Genomic DNA, 19,355 nt, shown 5'->3' on the forward strand with positions numbered 1-19,355 from the left:
CCCCAGCTGGTTAGCGAGTAGTTCTCACCTTCCACTTCTGCAGAAGCAGCCGCACAAGTTGCAGTAAGGAAACCGCACCCCCGCGCTGCGCGGGAGCTCGGCACTGCGCCGCTGGCGCCGCTGCAACTCCCCGCGGCCTCTCCGGCCCGGGCTCGAGGCAGGTGCAGTAACGCGGTTCGGCTCAGGGGAGCGTTCCCGTCCCGCCGTCCGCGCCGCAGACGGGCCCGGCGGCACCGGAGCCGGGCGGCCCCTCGGGCGGCGGAAGCCCCATGCGCTTCCGGGGCGGGGCCTGCGCGGGGGCGGGGTGGGATAGCCGCCGCTGCCCGGGGTCTCGCCGTCCGGCCGGCGATGGGGGAGGCCGGGCTGGGGCCGAGGCCCGGGCCCAGGGAGACGCCGGAGCCTGAGGAGCCGGACGAGGCGGCGGCGCCGCCGGGCGGCGCGCGGGGGGGCCGAGCCGGGCCCCGCGGCGGCATCCGGGTGCTGAAGGTGAGGAGGGGACCGGGGCCTGCGCCGTTCGGGGACCGCTCGGCCCGCCGGCAGCTCGGAGGCGCGGGGGCGAGGGCGAGTCGTTGCGGCGGGGCCGCTGAGGCAGCTCGGCGCCTCGACCTTGGCGGGACAGCGCGGCCGGGCCCGGGTCTGTCAGTGCCCTCGTCTGAGGCGGGCGGCCCGGCGGTCTGCTCTGTCCGGCCCGCCGGGCCCGGTGCCGTGGGGTTCCCGCCGGCTCATCGCGGCCCGGTCCCAGGGCGGCGCCGGCGGCGCGGTAGCCTCCAGCCGAGCGGCGCGGTGGGGCTCTCCGGGCCCGGCCGCCCCCTTCCCCTCGGGCCCGGCCGCGCCGGCGGCCTGTGCGGAGGGGCGGCCTGTGAGCCCGGGCCGGGGCGGTCAGCTGCGGCCTGGGGGTAGGGGGGCTGTTGGACGGCGGCTCGGAGGCAGCTGCTGACGCTCGGGTTTGGGCTGCCTTGCAGAGAAACGTGAAGCGCAACGGGAGCAGGAGCTGCTTGAACAGGAGTCGGTTTGGTTCCCGTGAGAGGGACTGGCTGAAAGAGGACGTCGGACGAGGCTGTGTGTATGTTTATGGAAGAGATGCTGTGGCTGCCACTTCTTCGGATTTGCGCTTGGTCCTCTGTACGGTGGAGACCCCAGCGGCTGAGATATGTGATGGAGAAGAGAGGAAAAACCTCTTTTTGCAACTTCACGGAGACCTGGTCAGGTGAGGCTGAGAAAGGATAAACCTGTTTGAGAAGCATTTGCTTTATTCTTGCAGGGCTCTGTTCACTGTGTGCCTACGTGTGTTAGCAGGGCAGATGTGGAACAGATAGAGGTGGTAGGTAGCAGTTAAATACAGCCTTGGGTAATGCAGTTCATAAAAATGAAGTGGTGGTGCACCTTTTACACATCTCAAGGCATAGGTGTTTTAACTGGGAGGGTTTGGCTGGTGCTCCAACCAGAAGCATGTCCTCATTTTGTAGGTAGAGGCTAATGTTCATATGCTTCTTTGTGATGTTCTATGTTATACGTGTTTTAGTGTCCAGAAAACTTAAGCTATTTAAGAGGCTGTAAACAGTTATTCTGAGTCAGTGAAACATGTAAGGTTCTTTCACAGTTAGGTCATGTAATATTTATGTGTTAGTAATTTTTTTTTGCTAAGAAGACTTGCCAGGTAAATAATTAAAGGTAGACAGAAAGATAGTGTAGTAAGGGTTATATAAAGAAGGCTTAAGCATCAGATTATATGTTTTATGCCTGCAGTTGATTTAGGCTGAAAATAGACAGCTCAGGGTTTAATGTACATGACCTTTATGCTGTGGGTGTAGTATGGGCTCTTCTAGGTTTGCAAGCTCCAATTAGGTTTGTTAGGATTTAGACTTTGCATTGAGTCTTCTGGACTTAAGATTCAGTTATAAAGTTGCCAGTCCTATTCTCAGGGGAAAAAAAAATTGCTGTGATCTCCTTACTTGAAGGCTAAGCAGCAGAGTCAGTACATGCTGAACAGAACTAATAGCTGTTTTCTTGATAACGCAATGAAAGTCACGAGTTGCATGTGTCCAATTTTAAAAACATAGCATGAGGGAAGGAGTGCTGGTGGCGAGAGACGCAGAGAATAGGATATAGTTAAAACTGACTGTTGAAAAAAGTTATTTAGTCCTGTTTGCCTTGCCCAACCTGAGTTAATGGAATGAGGGGTAGGTTAGTTATAAATACTGTATGAGGGAAGATGGACACTTGAATGTAGCCTTTGAGGCAGCTGAAAATCTCCATTCACTGCTTGAAGAATTTATAAGGAAATTAGCTTGGTTTGGACCCTAACAGCGAGCAGATTTTCCAGCATTTAGAAAGAAGAGCAGACGCTTTACTGGGGATCATGAAAAAGGCTAGTTAAAGCTTGTAAATGTGTTCAAAGAGGGACATTTGGGCTTTTTTTAGCTTTTGATATGGCTTTTGTGTGTGAATTCTTTTCAATATCTGTCTCTTTTCAAGTGCTAGGTAGCTGTGCCTGTCTTTGATTTATGGCAGGCTTTGCACTGGATTAGCAAAGTGGTCCTGCCATCAGTGTTCTAGAAGCATGTATCAAGTTGTAAATGTTTACTTCCCACTCTTGTTGCCTCTCAATATGTTTAGCACTTTGTCAAGATTGATCTTAAATGTCATGAAGATTTCTTAATTACAATGTGTCTGTTCCTCGTAATTCTCAAAACGTATTTGCCACTGAAGAGATCCCTGAATTACTTCCTACTGGGGGTGTTCTCAGTAGAGACATGGCAATTACCAGTATTGCTTCAGTAAAATCTGTGTTAGTAACAGGAAGCAGGCCTGGATGGTACCTGCTTGCATGTCCACAGGAAGATGACAGAATGCTCGAGATATCCCCATGCACTGTTGCGATAATTCCTTCCTTGAACAAAGTTGCTGATTACTTTAATAATGTGTTTGTGAATACAAATTACTTTAAGTATCTGATTGCATTTTACCGTAGGTACGTTTTTCTCCCAAACAACTTCTGAATTCTTCATCCTTGTAGTATCAGTAGGTGACTTTCTTTCAGAAGCTGAGTATGGCAAGGAATGATTTGGCACCTAACTCGGAATACTGAAAGCTAGACAGTAACGAGAAGAAGTGTGTGTATTTTTGTGTATTCACTTTAAATGTTCAGTGGTGTCCTTGTGATCATTTTGTGTTTGCCTCTCAAGTCTGTGCACAGGGGAGTCAGTTTCTGTCAGAACTTTCTTTTCTTCTCCACAGTGCACCTCAAGGATCTTTAGAGTTCTCCTAGCTAGAATCTTTCCTTATGTTAGCATCCTTTCATATTTAGAAATTGTACCTTCCTGCACAGGGGAGGATTGAACAAAAATGGCAGAGATAACCTTCTTTGGTCTGGACACCCCTTGCAACAAAAATTTAAACTACAAAGATTTGCAAACTTGACTGTTCCTTATGAAGTAGAGCTACAGTCACAGCAGAAGTTGTGGAACTGTTGCTACCTTTTGTTGGCTTTTCTGTCTCCATACCCTTTGCACCTTCTCTTAACGGAGCTGCTTCTCTGACTAGTGGAAGTGTCCAGTACCTGATATATGATACTGATGTGCATATAATGGGCTGTTTGTGTCAAATAGCAGCTGCTGTGACAGCCAGGGTGTTCTCCATGTGTGCCAGCATTCAGTGTGTATTGCATTGGCTACAAGTTGAATTTTTACATTTCTAATATGATCACGTGCCAGTCTGAGTTTCACACCACATTGCATTCTCTCAAAGAGAAAGCACAGTTTTCTGCCTCAAGCTTTAACTATTGCCTCTGGAACCTGTCAGCCTTGATTGTGGTAGTAAAGAAATTCTGTATAGAAACTGCTGTTCCTGGTACTGGTTTTGGTTTTCCCTTTCCTGGCCTATCCTGGGTTTTGTTAGTGAATCACATGGCTCTTGACAAGAACTTAGACCAGCGATCCATTCAGTCAGGTCTTTGGAATATCTCCAAAGGCATTCGATGAATTATTCCCTTTCCTTGTTTGAATATGGTCCGTAGGTAATGAGCTGGTTTGTTCATTAATTTATTTACTAAGCCCTGTGCTGGACCTGTGAGTGTCATTAGCTAAGCACCTGGACTCTGCGCTGGTGTCTCCTCGGTCACACGCCCAGCTTACGGCTAGTACCAGGAGAGTAGCTCAGCCACAGGCTGGGAGGCAAACACCCTTCCCACCAGGTCTTCACCCTTGAAATGTGTAACACCAAGCCGTGCTTCATCTGTGGAGTGGTCAGTCATTGCCTCCTGTGTACATGTGACTTTTTAGGTGTAGTTTTTTCTATAAACTCAAACTCTTTTGCCAGGTGGTGAACTTTGAACAACTTGTGGTGTTTTGCAGACAACTTGAAGAATTCAGAAGACTTAACTTTTTGGCAAGACTGGTCTTCCAGCCAGTGGCAAGCAAACCTAGATGGTGCAATAGTACAGACTACTCTTTTGATTGGTTTTCAGATAGGAATGGTACTATGGCAAGAGAGATACGTTTGTTAAGGGATTAGGCTTGAATAGATATTACTGGCAATAATCCTTTTGTACATGGCTTTTTTAGAAAGGAAACAAAACTGAGGCGGTGTGTTTGATATCTTCAAGTGTATCAGTTTGACTTATGTGGACAAGAAAGAAAATAATTTTTTTTAAGTTAGCGTTTTGAAACCCTGCAGCATTAATTCTTGCTGAAGTGAAAGATTAGAAGAATAAAAATAATGAAAAAAATCAAATCCCTTCTTCAGAAGGGGCAAGTGTGGTGGGATAGAGTATCCAGTTTTTTCGGGAGGGTAAGCCACAGTACTGTGCCTCAGAGAGTATTGATCAACCCGTATAACTGTGATTTAATTTGTGACATAAGAAAAGCACATCCCTTTACTGTATTAAGGTGCTTTGTGAATGCGCAAGAAGTATATTGTTCAGTGCATACTTGCAAAAGCCTCAGTCCATTCAGCAACCAAATTGTAATGTTTGAGTGGTTTGTTTTTTTTTCCTAGGAAATCTAGATGCAGACTACTTTTTGTGAGTGACACTCAAGCATTTATGGTTCCTGAGCCATGGATCACATGCTGGAAAAGCTTTTTTCTGGCAAGAATAAGGCTTTGATACCAGAAGAATTGGAATCTAGGTGTAGTCAAGGGAAACTTGGGCAAGGTATTTGGAGATCCAAATGTCTCATAATCTTCTTGGATTTTGTGCTGAAGGGTATAGAATACATCAGGGTTTACCATATTGGAAGTCAGCATTGTTTGGTGCAATCTATTATTTATTCCAGTTTCTTGTAGCTTGCCTGTTATAGGAGACAGATGCACAGCTTTGTAATTTCCAAGATTACCTCAGAAAGCTATTTTGAAAGTTTGGTGTCATATTCACTGCTATCATGTATGTAAAACAAAAAGGGGGGGGAGCAAAGTTGCTCTAATGGGGCTTAGCAAACATTGAGCGGTAAGAACAGCTTTTCTGGATCAGCTGTATATCAACTACATTGTCTTTTTAGGCTAGAAACTTTGTTGGTTTGGCCCATAGCTTTGAAGAGTAATCCTGTTTATGATCTAGAAGTCCTATGTGTGAAGTGAAAGAGTTGCAATGTATGTGCTTGAAATACCTGAGATAATTTTATTTCTTGAGGTGTGTCCTGTTGACTACGAAGGATGACTAGATACTTGTAAATGGTGCATGTCTTATGAAATCAGTTCTGCCTTAATTATGAGATGGCATTTGTAAAGCTGCCAGTAATAGTGGTAATACTATAGTATAACCATTAGAAAGAATCAGAAATATTTTTGTTCTTCAGTTGAGAAGAAGCAGAAAGGTTTGGTACATACAGTAATAAAATATATCACGTTAAGACATGCAGTATAAATGATGTATGCAAGTCAACAAAGTTTAGTAGAAAACAGGTCTTACCGAACAAACTTGATCTTGATGCTTTGAAATTTCAAGCTTGGTCACCAAAGACATTAGTCATTCATTGCAGTGTGTGATGTTGGATGGGACTCTGAGCAACCTGATCTAGTTGAAGATGTCCCTACTCATTACAGGGGGGCAGGACTAGATGACCTTTAAAGGTCCCTTCCAACCCAAACCAGGCTGTGATTCTTCATTCTGATGTCATTGGTAGAAAACCAATGCACAAGCCAATAAAACTCCTTGGCTGATACCTTACAAATTGGAAACTGTTATTCAGTGTAAGCATTTTTTTTTTTTTTTGGATGAGGGGTTAGAGTACCCCTGAATTAAGAAAGGTAAAGTTGCACTGTTCAGTTGCTCTGTTAATAATCTGTGGCTAAAAGAAAGGTAACAACTCAAGAAGGCATAGAAGGCTATGGAGGTAGCAATGAGTGCTGAGAAGTCAGTGCAAGAGGTTTATCTAGGTGGTTTAGCATATAGTATTCTCTGGAAAACACTGCCTTTCAATATTGCTGGATATATTTATGGAAAGCCAAGTGTACTAAATCCTAAAGAGGAGAGGAAGGAGGCTGTTACTTGCAAAAACTGCAATTCAGGAGACTTGTGGATTGACAGGGTATGAGTAAATGTGCCAAATAGTCAAGAGCAGGTTTGATCCAGGAATATAAATACCATTGAGCAAAACCAACACGTCTCTGTATGGTTTTGTGTAGTCAGTACAAGGATACAGCAAACAGTTGTGGTGCTAGCACTTACAGAATGTAGGTAAGCTTAAAAAAAAAAAAGTCAGTGGTAAAAATTATTTTGAGTTGAAGTAAACCCACCCTATTGCAAGAAAATTTTAAAAGCATATTGAGCCTCATCTTGAAAAGGAAGTTTGCAATGGGTAGTCTCATGACTTATAAACACCTGTTTAAAGAATAGGTGACAAGTCAAGGTTCAGTGACCGTAACCTGAAGGTAGGCACTTTTAGATTATAAATGATGATATTTAATGGTGGATAATGAATGGACCACTGGAGCAATTTATTTCAACTCCCATCTTACATTTTCAGTGCTTAATCTTTTACACTAAGATTTTTTTTCCCTAAAGTAAAACTTCTAATTTAGTGAGAACCTGTTATTTTCATTGCAGAAAATAACAATTCACCGTCTCTGGAAGAAGTGAGATGAGAGGATCAGAAAACATCTTTTCTGCTCTGAATATACTAAACCTGATGTTTCAGGAGAACTTTCTCTTTTTGCCGTTTATTCAAGTTAGCCACTGAATCCTTCCTGTGATGTGTTGTATTCTAAAACCGCCTTTTTTTAAATGTGCTGTTTGAGTTAATTTGCCAAAGCATAAGAATCTTGCGCTGATGAGAGCTAAAGAGAATGGGACTTTTTTTTTTTTTCTTTCTTTTTAGAAGTCATTCTTCGGGAGGATTCTCATATGCTTTGCTCCCAGCTGCATGTGGAAGAGAAATTTAAGTAGAGTTCTTTTATATATTTCAGTCATTATACATAGGTTTTCTAATTATTTGGCGTCTGCTTTTTGTGCAGTATTTCTGGTTTTGTTTCTTGTCATTGTTTCCTCCTGGTGCTCCTTAAATTGTGGAATGAAAATGATCACCATAGATTGTATGGCTTATGCCTATTGCTTTTTCTCTGTTTCCCTTCTGCAATGTAATTCTTCAAGTGCTACAGTTCTTAAGTGCTACTTAACAAGCAGGAAGCACAGACCCCAAGGATGCATGCTTGCCAGACCTTTTCAGAGGAGCAGAACAACCAGTATGTCAGTATTCCTTACACTTTAGCTGCAGTGAGTCTTGTTTAATCTTTTTTGCATTCTCAAACTACTTTCTTGTATGTTTCGACAGGAGGCTGGAGCCAACAGAAAAACCCCTTCAGATTGTGTATGACTACTTGGCTGGGTTGGGTTTTGATGATCCTGTCAGGATGCAGGAAGAGGCAGCAAACTCTGACCTCAGCTGTATGATTCGCTTTTACAGTGGTAAGAAATTTTGTGTGTGCACACTGTTGCTGTTCCTGTAGCTTCAGTTATGAGGTAGAACTCGGTTGAAACCCAAGTTATTGATCTGTTGGGTTTATAGATGGCTATGTCAAACACCCAAAGCATCAGTAACCATTTCTTAAAATAAGTTTTCAAGATTAATAGAAAAAAAACAGAATTCTGTAGTTCTCTTGAACTATCTTCTATGGCTTTTATGGCTTGAGAAAAGAGAGCTCCACAGGAAGACACAAGATTGCTTTAATTTCCAATGTTACAACAAATGCCTTAAAGCTCCTAATGGGATCAGAAACATACTGTAGTTTGGTCTATATATGCCTGAGGATTGTATTTCCAAAAGCTGTATGGATATGGGCAAGGAAAGTCCTGGTCAAATACCTCCACAGCCTGTAGAGGGTGAAAGTGCCAACTGGTTTAATAATAGTGCAGGCTGCCATTAGAAACCCTGTGCATTTCATTGCAGAAGTGAGACTTGTGAGTGGCCTACTGAATTTGTTTGGGCAGGGTACCATGGGCATAAGGAGCAACAGAATGATAGCTGTAGGCCCATTGGTGTTATGGTGCTAGCAGTTGGAAAAGGAAATCACTGAAGTGAAGAGTTAACTATAAAAGAAATAAGGGTGATGAAAGCTTATAATGAAGTTATTTCATTACTTTTAAATACTTCACCTGTGCATTTTTTGCATTTCAGAAAAAAAAAACAGGTGCTTTTAATGGAAAATTTTTCTTGCATAGCGGAACTGGGCAGCCTGACTAAGCCGCTAGCCATCATTTGTTTGTTCAGTGTCAAAAAATAGAATCATAAGAAGTCAGCTTCTCCACCCATTTACCTGACACAAACCCCTTCTGTTCCGGAGCTGTGTGCAGAACAGGCAAAACAGTGTTGAAGTATAATGGAGACGGAAAGAAGTATGACATGCATACAGCCTGGATTTATAGGGCAAGGAGTAGGGAGTCAGAAGTTACTGCAGCTGGAAGGAGGAGAGATATTGCTATAGGTGGATTTTTTTTTAACTTGTAAGATGCTGTTAAGGTGTCTATTGATGATCTGTATCCTTGATCTCCATGGGAAAGCCTGTGCTGGTTAATTGGAGCATGGAGTTAAGCATGATCACAGTGACATTGAAGGCCAAGCTCAGGAGCTGCAAAGAGTGACAGGAACTTACCTATCCCTAGAGGTTAACATTCTTACACATAGCTTGAGGAGTTGTGAAATAGCTGGGGTTCAGAGCAGAAGTCCTTGAACATTGCCCCTGGATGTCTCATAGCACTAGGACATAGGTGTCACAAGTATTTTGGAGGGGATGGGGAAACTGGAGAATTGGTGTAGCTGCTTAGTAATATCTGGGGCTTGGAACAATGCTGCAGTGGCAGTCAGTATGATGCCACTTTTAGTCCCGTAATATTGTTTTCTTACAAGTCTGGGGCTGGTCTTTCAGCTCGGTGAAATCCAAGCAATATTTTCTGTGGATTATGAGAGTTTCTCACCATTAAAAGACATCTTGTGCCAAACTTCACATCCCTGAAACAAAGCTACTAGTGTAAATAAACAACTAAATATTTCAGCTAAATTTAGCCTGCTATAAACATCAAGATAGTGCTTTAAATTTGAATTAGAAGGCTGAAGTAGAATTCTGCTTTGCTGGTTAGAATCACAGTTAGCAGTGCATGCAGCATGGCTATAACAGTCAGTGCTGGAACCCATTCACTTGAATCATCTTCAGGAAAATAACTTTCTTCTGTAGCTGATTTTCCAGGTCTTCCTTTAAAGGATGGTAGAAGTCACTTATTTGATGGTTTCTGTGACTTTTGCTGACACAATGAGAGTTTGAAATTGCTTTTATATTGCATCTGAATGAAGGATGTTTGGCAAGTGTCTAAATTTGCTAAGGTCTGTAATTACCTGTAGGTTAAAAGCATGCTACATGGTAACTGTTATAACATACTGAAAAGCTCACATGGGTTGCTTACCAAACATTACTGTACTGACTGAGAAAGTTGCTTGTCCTCTGCAAGAGATTTTTTTTAAAGTGCAACTTGTCTTTACTTGTTCCTTACAATAACTGATTTTGCATGTTATAGTTGTGTTGCTATTTGTACTCACAGCTGAGAATGAAGATCAAATGGAAAGTAAATCCTAATGCCCCCTTTTTCTTCAGAAAAGCCATGTCAAGTGGAACAGTTAGATCGCATCCTGCTCTCTGGAGTCTATAACGTACGCAAAGGAAAGACCCAGTTGCACAAGTGGGCAGAGCGCTTGGTAATTCTCTGCGGTACGTGCCTCATTGTGTCCTCTGTGAAAGATAGCCACACAGGGAAGATGCACATCTTGCCTCTCGTTGGAGGGAAGGTAAGACTTCTTTTGGTTAGCTTCCTGTGGCTTAGAAAGGAAGAAGGGATTATAATGATGGGTATTATCCACAAGAGGTTAATCTAGGCTTTTGTAACAAATTAACGTGTGCAGACAGTTGTACAACCCCTTTCTACTTGCTTTCCTTAAGTAGTAGCCTTAAGGCTGATAAAACGAAGAGACGCTAGTTCTGCTTTCATGTTAGTAGCCAGTGTTGTGAATGGGCGTTCTGGAAATTATTACTTCTTGGACCTACTTCTGCAGAAAGATGTTAGAAAGGATTTACTTCTGTGTTTCTCTCCAATAACTTTACAATTGCATTTTCAGCAAAGTATGATGTTGCTGGGTGTCAGTAATACCTCACCCTAGACTTCAGATCCATTGTAACTGCTGGAGTTTAGGCAGACTTTTATTTTCAGTTTTCCCTTTGCAGGTGGAAGAGTTGAAACGTCGGCAGTATACACTTGCTTTCACGTCTGCTGGAGCACAAGCTCAAACATACCATGTTTCCTTTGAAACGCTGGCAGAGTGCCAGCGGTGGCACCGACAGGCATCCACGGTGAGGCCGGGGAGACCGCAGTATTTAAGGTGGTGGGTACAGGGGTAAGAAGGGTTTCCTGATGCAGGCTTGATATACAGGCAGAGATGAAGCTATGCTGCTGGAGAAAGTACCCAGGACACTTTCCAGCTTTCTTCATTTCTTATGTGCTTGGGACTACAGAAGTTTTCTTTTAGCCTTCTCTGCCTGTGTGACAATATTGAGGAGTAGTTCTGCATATTTTTTTTTCATCCCCGCTGCACCTATTGAGAGTAGCTAATCACAGGTCACTAGAGCAAACCCCAGACACTAGGTGACTTTAGCCATAGAAACCTATAAATGGTACCTGTTGCCTTACTTGAATCTGCCTAAACTGTGGCCTGGACTGGGATGGGGCTACCCTGATAGGTTTGAGTTAATACAGAGATCGTAGGTCAGCAAGGGAAGTGTACTTTGTTCAAAGCTGTGTCCTTATTTCACATTAAAGTACAATTAGATGGTGATACCTTAGTGCTGAGCCACACTTTGACCTCATATAATATTATGAAATGAGTTGAGGATAAAGCAGGTCATAAAATCTGGAATGAAGCACTGAAGACCTTGAAACAAAGCATACTTAATGAAAGGACATCTGGTATTTGCAAAGACTTTATGAAATATTGCAAAATCGTAATTTATGAAGCCTTTTCATCATAACAGGTTATGTTTTTAATATTATACCCTGAACAAGCTAACAAAGAAAAGTCGGAAGAAGTAGCTAGGCCAAGAAGAGGTTCTGTAAACCTTAAAGGACTGAACTGGAAAGTGAACTGCTTCCTGTTGCTGCTTGCACCTTTGGAAGGCACTCAGAGATTATGCTTTCTCAGCAGTTTCCTCAGCCAAAGATACAATTTTCTGCATTAGGTCGACTCTCTTATGATCTAGCTTTCAGGCAGCGCCCATTGCACATACAGAGCAGGGCTTTCTGTGTGTCCTAGTTGGTATCCAGATACGCATCCTTGTCAGGGGGCTTGCAGAAACAGTAGCAGTAAACGGCATAAACTCATACCCCATGGACTCAGTTTCCTGCATGGACTCTAGCTGGTAGGTACAAGGGGGTTCTTGAAAATTGTTTACTACTTGCATTCTTTGGTCTTCCATTAGACTTCCAGAGAAAAATTGTTGCGCAGCTGCAGCTCTTCCTCCTTCTTTTCAGGTTGTGTCTATGCGACTTAGCATGGTTGATCTTTCGTGCTACAGCCTTGAGGAAGTACCTGAGCACCTCTTCTACAGTCAAGACATCATCTACCTCAACCTACGACACAATTTTATGAGATCAAGTGGAGCAGGGAGTCTTGACTCTCTTTGCAGGTCTGCAAAGAATTATTTTTCTTCTACATTTGGAGTTCTTGACATGTTCATCCAGGGATAAAGAGGAGGGGGAGTGTATTGCCCATTCTTGTGGGATAGTAAAAAGATTGATCTTCTGGAAGCCCTAACAAATGAGGGGGCTAGGAAGCAGAACTGAACAGCACAGGCAGGCATAAGCTTCCAACAATTTACAGTATTTGTGAACTCCCTTCCACAGATTCTTTGTGCTAAATTTGATCTGAGATGAGCCTTGTGGAGAGATAAGCCGTTTGTATGGACAAGATGCAATAGTAATATAAGGCTGCTTGCTAAACAGAATATTTTGGGGTATAAAATAAAAGGTGAGGGAAAGCATAATGCTGCTGTTTTGGGTAAGTGTTTGTAGGAAGAAGTGCAGGTCTGAAAAGCCTGTTTTGGTAAGTTCTGAATCTGTATTTGGAATTGGCAGAGGGCCTGTGAGACTCCAGCTTTGCTTTGGGAACTTGTAATGATCTGCTTTTAAGAGAGTAGCAGTTGTGTGATGGTATGGAAGCATGATGTAGTCATCTTAGGTAAGTGAAGGAGTCTTATAAAAATATTTTGAAATTAATTTCTGAACGCCATAACAACATAGCAACAGACTAATCTTCCTCTATCTATGCTAGCCATGCTAAAAAGAATTCAAGGAGTCGCTCTATGTATTTTGAAAGCTGTTAGGAAGCCTGTAGTAATATTGTCAAATGGCTCTGTGTTTCGAACACACTGTGCCTTAAGCAAAATATATTTGGAGAAACTTCGCAAAACTGCAGGGTTTTGGGTTGGGTTGAGGTTTTTTTTGTGTGTTTTCCTTTTATTTTGGTTTTATCTCTAGGTGCCTATTACAAAGTTATTTCATTTTTCTTCCTACAGAGTAATGAGATACCTAGGTGTCTGAGAGGAGGGTATACAGGGGGAAAAAAATTGCTCACTTGTGGGAATTCTCTGCAGTTTCACTGAGAGTCAGAGTCTAGTCTGGTGGTGTTTTAATTCCAAACTTGTCTAAATGTTTTCTATGCTGAATTGTAATAGATTCTGTTATTGGAAAGCTGCTTAAAATAATTCAAGATTTTGCTTTCTACTTCTCTTCAAATAGATTGTATGATGTTGAAAGCCGTATCAGAACTTTATTTTCTAAAATGCGGTATCCTTGGTTCACAGGATCAGCAAAGGGGCTTGAAATTTCTTTTGACCTTGCATGTAGTCAACAAGAGATCTGACATGTCAGAAATTCGACTCTATTCCTGGCAGTGACTATGTCTGATGAAGCTGAAATCCTCAAACAAACAAAAGCCATAAAAGAAGCCCTCACTGCACACAATCTTGAATAAACAGGTAGCATTAGGTAGCCCACGTAAGGCTGCTCATTGCCTTTTGAAAAGATTCTCTTTCTGAGGTTTTAAGGATGTTTATCAGGTTGCAGCCCCAAATGAAGAAACTTGCTCACTTGCAGTAGGTGTTATCAGTGCCTAGAGACTGACAATTCCAGACAGCAGAATTTTTTGCAATGATCAGATCTCTTCCTCTGAGGCAATCTTTGAAGCTCTAGGAGTCTAATTAGCTAGAACTATAATAATGGAACAAAAATAATTAACTAAAAGGGTAATGTTAAGCAAAGGAAATTAAATAACCCCACCTGTTTTGTTACATCTTCTACCGTATTTTTTATGTAACGTACTGCATTTCAAGTAGCTCCCTTTTCTGGAAAACATTATCAGGTCTGATCTTCATTGATAAGTGTGTGTGTGCACGCACACGCATGTGTGGACACATGCATGTTTCGTGTCACCATTCTAGCTAGTTGATACAGAGTTGTACTGGGATGCTTTGGTGGCAAAGCAGGGTGTTGCATTAAATTGGGAATATTTCAGCTCAGCACCAGTTTGGGCAGCTGAACAGAGAATGGCCATCCCATTGAGGATTTGTTGCTGTGTTTCCATACCTCTCTGCTGTAATCTCAATATGCCCTGTGAGAGCACAGACCAAAATTTGAGTAGCCATAACGATTTCAGGATCCTTATTCCCTGTAATATACATACTTCAGGTATACAACTTGATGAGAGTTGGGTTTGCATTCCACCCCTACATCCCTACTGCTTGAGGATATTGGGACAAAGGAGAAGGAACAGAAGGAGAATTCAAAAGGCTTTTGGGTATTGTCCCCCCTGTTAAATATGACAGTCTGCTTGAGGAGTCTTAGACCAAGCTGTGTCATGTACCAGTTTCCCTCCAGCTTTTGGGAACTTTTATGCCCATTTTGTTTGTTTTGATACTGTTGCAAAAGGATGAATTCTAAAAATTGGTTATGCTGTTGCGTTTAATGCCGTGCCTCTTGGGGCAGCTTCTCACCACTCTGCTAATGATGGAGAAAGACCTCCTTGGTGTTAAGGACAGGTGCCATAGAAAAATGTAGAACTCCAGAGAAAGCAGTTTCATTAAAGGATTTTCTGATTCCAAAACGTAAGAACTTTGATCTGTCCCAAGTCTCTTAAAGTTGAACCAGGTAATGAGAAAGTTCAAATCTATAGATTTGTCCTCATTGTTTCCTTCTTTTCCATTATTGTTGTGAAGTTCTATGTGCAAATTTCTGATTTTTGTATCACTTAGATCTTTGCATCATACAATATGTTCCCCTTTAGGAAGGCTATTACCAGTACAGAATCTTTCCCTTTGGCTTTCAGTTATATTACAAGAGAGTCTGTTTGGGGCTGCAGCAAACATAAAATGACTATGCCCTTATTTATATGACAGGGTGCTTTCTCAAAGCAACAACCCATGTCCAAGTTTCGGATATGCTCCCTCTTTTTAAAAAACAAACAAACAAACAAAACAAAAAACAACACTACGACAATCCCCTCCCCCCAAAGATTGTAGAGCAAAATGGAGAAATATAATGCATAGTTCCTACACAGATCATTCCAAGTATTCTGAATCTGAAAAAGGAGTTACTATAAAGATGAAAAAATTTCAAAACCTTTCAATCTTATACTTCAAGACATCTCAAGCTAGCAGTAATATTCTCCCTCAAGCTGATTAACCTTGGTTTTGTTACCTATATTGAAACATTTGCTTCAAAGTAAGAGCTACTCACCATTGCCTAGCAAAATGTGTGTTAAGTGGAGCAGATGAATGAACTATATATTTCTAAGAAGAACTTCTCTGGTATGTTACATTAGATTGGCAATTGTCTCATAAAAGTATGATACTAATTTCCCCAGTGAATTACTTTCTGATGGTTCCAGTTTGGGATAAGGAGATTATTACCTCGGGAAAAATACTTTGTTTCCTGTAGAAAGAGGCAGGAACTCTTTGAGAAGAACCCCAGCCCATGCTCAGTTTCTTGTCTCTGTTTGGACCTAGCACAGTGATAGAAGGAGCTGGAATAGGTGACCATCTGTTAAGCACAGGTGGGACCATAGTGACATGAGGCCCGTGTCGGTACTTGCATGGCTGTACTTATGGTACAGTCTGCCAAGCAAGTGGCACTTTAGATGTGGAATCTCTTCCAAGGAGCTCTGGGTGCAGGTCTTGGGGCTTCCCAGCATGAAGTCAGCACTTTCCTAGTTTTCCCTTTTGCAGCTCTGCTAGGCCTCTGTTGTGCCTAGCTTGAAAAGGGTATTCCCCTCTTCTGTGTTCTTCTCGGAACAGTTCCAGTTAATGTTTTCAGCTCCTCTTTTCCCAAGCTGCGTAATGGTAGACTCTTACTCTAAATTCTTTGAAAGTAAGTTTGAACTGAGTATTTTTAGTGTCCTTAATCTTAGTAACAGTCATTGGGAGGAAGCCTGTCAGGAGTCAGGATAGAGGGTTGTTATCAGGTTCTGCAGTAAAACAGTGGTATTTGATCAGTTTCAGTATTACCACTGAGATACAAAATACCAGTGACTTAAAACCAAATTTGTGCAGAAACTCCCATAATGAGTTAGCTGACTGTATCGCTAGTGTACAAAGACTTAAAAACTCTTCATGAATGGTTTTGTATGCTTTTGCTTTGAGACTATGGAGGTTTGTGAATTAACTAGTATTCTTGCCAATAGGTTTTCTCAGTTGAAGAGCTTGAATCTGTCTCACAATAGACTGGGAGAGTTTCCTGTATCACTGTGCGAGATCTCTACTCTGACAGAGCTTAATATTTCCTGTAATGGACTTCATTACTTGCCAAGTCAGATTGGCAAACTGTTGAAGTGAGTATATTCTTTTTATCTGTAGTCATAAACATCCTTGGTGCTTCAGTTGAGCACAGCTGACATGAAGGTACTACTCATGAAAGTGAGTGCTGGAGCAGCCTGTTCTGCCCCTTGACTGAATGATGGATTTGACTCCAGCAGAATGTTGAAAACCAAAATGTCCAATGAGATTTGTTTTTCCTTGAAAATGAAGATCTCAGTATGTTTATACAGTTGCCATTTTAAGTGACTGGTATGGAGAAAGTTATTCATCATTTGTGACTTCCTGCCTATTCTGCTAGCTATGTAAAATATATTAGTGTAAATCAGTTTTCTGATAGAGGAGATGAATGGACTTTGCTTATTTTGGAGTGGCATAGGAAGGCATTTAATAGTTGGTTATGATGCCTTGAATCACAGGCGCCACCTTGCTGAGCTAGAGTAAACAGGAAGGCTTCTAAGCATATGAATATACTCTCACTTAAAGTTTAATAAACTTGAAGCTTTTTATGTTCTCTGTGAGCCATTGTTTGGGGGGGTGTTTTTTTTTTTACTTTTGCGTGACTTGTATGATTTCTTGTGGGTTTATGACCAATTTTTATGGAAATCTGAATGCATCATGTTCTCTTCACATCAGTTGCCATCTTGCATTCCCAAACATCTGTGGAGATCAGCTCAGCTTTCTGAGATCACTTCAGCTTTCTGAGGCCCAGCCTGTGGACCTAGTTTATAGAAGCAAGAGCATGCTGGTTATATTGCTGCAGTATTTATAAATGTCTTACACAAAAGGGATTGCAGATTTCTTAACTGTATGCAAGTTTAAAGTATAAGGGTACCTTATAGGACCAAAGGCAGTCTCAGGTGCAATTCCTTAATTGCTACTATTAAAACGTTACAGCTGCTGATGTAGAAAACATGAAGAAACATGATGCAGATGAAGCATTGTCTGAAGACAATTGTAGTATTTCTCAAATAACTTAATGTGCATTTTTCTGCAGCTGCAGAGGTGTGTGACTTTCTGAATTTCTGTTTACTATTTGTATTTAATATTTTCAATACTGATGCAGTTTCTATTAGCATTTTAATTTATTGTATAAAGCTTTTCTGTGGTAGCTTTTCACAGAGGTCTAGTGATTTTTGTCAGCATTAGTACGTTTTGGTAGCTTTCTACAGAATTAATTGCTTTATGTGTTAGAAATAGGATTTTAACATGGAAATACTTGGGCAATACCTTCTGAAAATTTTGTCTTATGGTGTTTGCTGGAGTAAAAACTTTCTCCATTTTCCCCAGTAGCTATCCAGAATGCATAAAAGCTTAAGCTTAGGTAAATTTAATTGCAAGACTATTGCTGCATTTTTTTAGATAAACATTGATATTGAGCTATTGGTTCGTTGTTGCCTGCTCTTCCTCCAGCTTATATCTTTAAAAAAGGAATATCTGAAGCTACATTGGATATGAACAAGTCATTTCCAGAGAGATCTTTTAACCACATACAAACTGAGGAAAAAGCTGTGTGCAGGCTTACAGTTTTCAGAGGTTTACAACTTAGTTATGAGTCCAGTCATCTTCATGACCCCTTGAGCCCTTATTCCTAAGAACTTTTTATGGCCCCAGATCGCATATCTACCACCACTAAACACTGTTCAGAAAGTTTTTTATTGGAACATAATCATAATGAGGGAATTGTATTTTGGGGGTTTGAGTCTCAAAAGTCATGCAAACTTTAAACCAATTCATCTTGCAACAGAAAGCTACCCTGTTCTTCTCCAAGTGTCTGAAAGGACAACTAGAATGTAAAAATCTGTTACCAGTACGTTAGTGTGGTAGGAATTGTGCGTAAACCGTGCCATAAGTGCCATAGATGTGAATAAGTGCCGTAATAGTGATAAGAGATGACAGCAACTGGATGATGAAGGTGCAGTTGATTCTTATTGTTTCTTATGAAACAGGTCTGTACTGTTACTGCTGTCAGTTTTGGTTTTAGTTTGTCATAGGTCTTTTAAAGATTGTCCAGCATGCTAAGTGAGGAGTTCTTAATTTGTAGAAAACCAAGTGATTAAGTAAATATCTTTCATTTACAACATAAGTACTGATTTGTATTTTGCTTATGTTAACTTAAAATCTTTGGCACAACTGGAAGTTTACCTCCAGAATAATCTAGGAACTATTTGGCTTTGCATATGTGCAGTTCCAAGCCTATTACATGCGTAAGTACTGCAGTAACTTCATGTGTACAAGAATAAAATTAGCTGTTAGGTAGCTTTAAAAAATAGCCACACTGAGACCAGCTAGCTATATGAGGAAATTGACTGAAAATGCTAAATATGATGTTCATTACTTTTTGCTGAATTATTTTCTTTTTCTTCACTGCTGCAGTCTCCAGACCTTCTGGCTTGACGGGAATTATCTCACGTCCTTACCAGAAGAACTGGGAAGTTTGCAACAGCTCAGCTGTCTTGGGCTTTCCTTCAATAACTTCTGTGAACTGCCAGCAATTTGTGAGAAACTCGTCGTCTTAGACAAACTATCCCTGGCAGGGAACTTGCTAGAGACGCTGGACCTTGCAGTGCTGAACCGTATGAGTCACATCAAAAGTGTGGACCTGAGGTAAGGGAGGGGAAACTTGCATGCATATATAAACCAATTTGCTAGTTTCTATTTACAGCAGAGCAGCTGTGTAACTTCTAGTACATTTTGCAATAAACTGGGTGTAATTTTTTTCTCTTACTGATCCTTTAGCTTTTAGGATGTGCAGAGTTCACTTAGAGAAGCAAGGTTAACTGAGCAATGCCTGAAGTCACTGAATGTCACTCAGCCCTCTAGTTCGCCCCCCGCCCCCCTTCCCAAGGTGCGATCATGATTCTCCAGGCTGACAACTGCAGAGCTTTCAGAAAGGGACAAAGAACTCTTTGTCTGTGACAAGGCAGGCTAGTACTTAGTCTCTGTATTAGTTTCCTGTGTCAGTGTAAATTATCTGTTCCTTGGCTTGGCTTCTAACTTCTAGACTGGTCTTCAGAATT

The 19,355-nt window shown here is 41.7% G+C and overlaps 1 protein-coding gene across 1 annotated transcript in view; it reads left to right on the forward strand.

Annotated features, from left to right (window-relative positions):
- Positions 1 to 348: 348 nt before the first annotated feature.
- The window catches only part of PHLPP2 (PH domain and leucine rich repeat protein phosphatase 2), a gene marked incomplete at its 5' end in the record, with an annotated part of 30,708 nt that continues 11,701 nt past the window's right edge, over positions 349 to 19,355 (forward strand). Inside the window, 8 exons of the mRNA XM_082489635.1 lie at positions 349 to 783; positions 963 to 1,207; positions 7,767 to 7,900; positions 10,078 to 10,268; positions 10,702 to 10,827; positions 12,002 to 12,156; positions 16,206 to 16,352; positions 18,712 to 18,942. Coding sequence (XP_082345761.1) covers positions 349 to 783; positions 963 to 1,207; positions 7,767 to 7,900; positions 10,078 to 10,268; positions 10,702 to 10,827; positions 12,002 to 12,156; positions 16,206 to 16,352; positions 18,712 to 18,942 — 1,664 coding nt within the window. The remainder of the gene's footprint in view (positions 784 to 962; positions 1,208 to 7,766; positions 7,901 to 10,077; positions 10,269 to 10,701; positions 10,828 to 12,001; positions 12,157 to 16,205; positions 16,353 to 18,711; positions 18,943 to 19,355) is intronic.

This window comes from Vanellus vanellus (genome assembly GCF_965231255.1).
Source record: "Vanellus vanellus genome assembly, chromosome: 12".
Lineage (NCBI taxonomy): Eukaryota > Metazoa > Chordata > Aves > Charadriiformes > Charadriidae > Vanellus > Vanellus vanellus.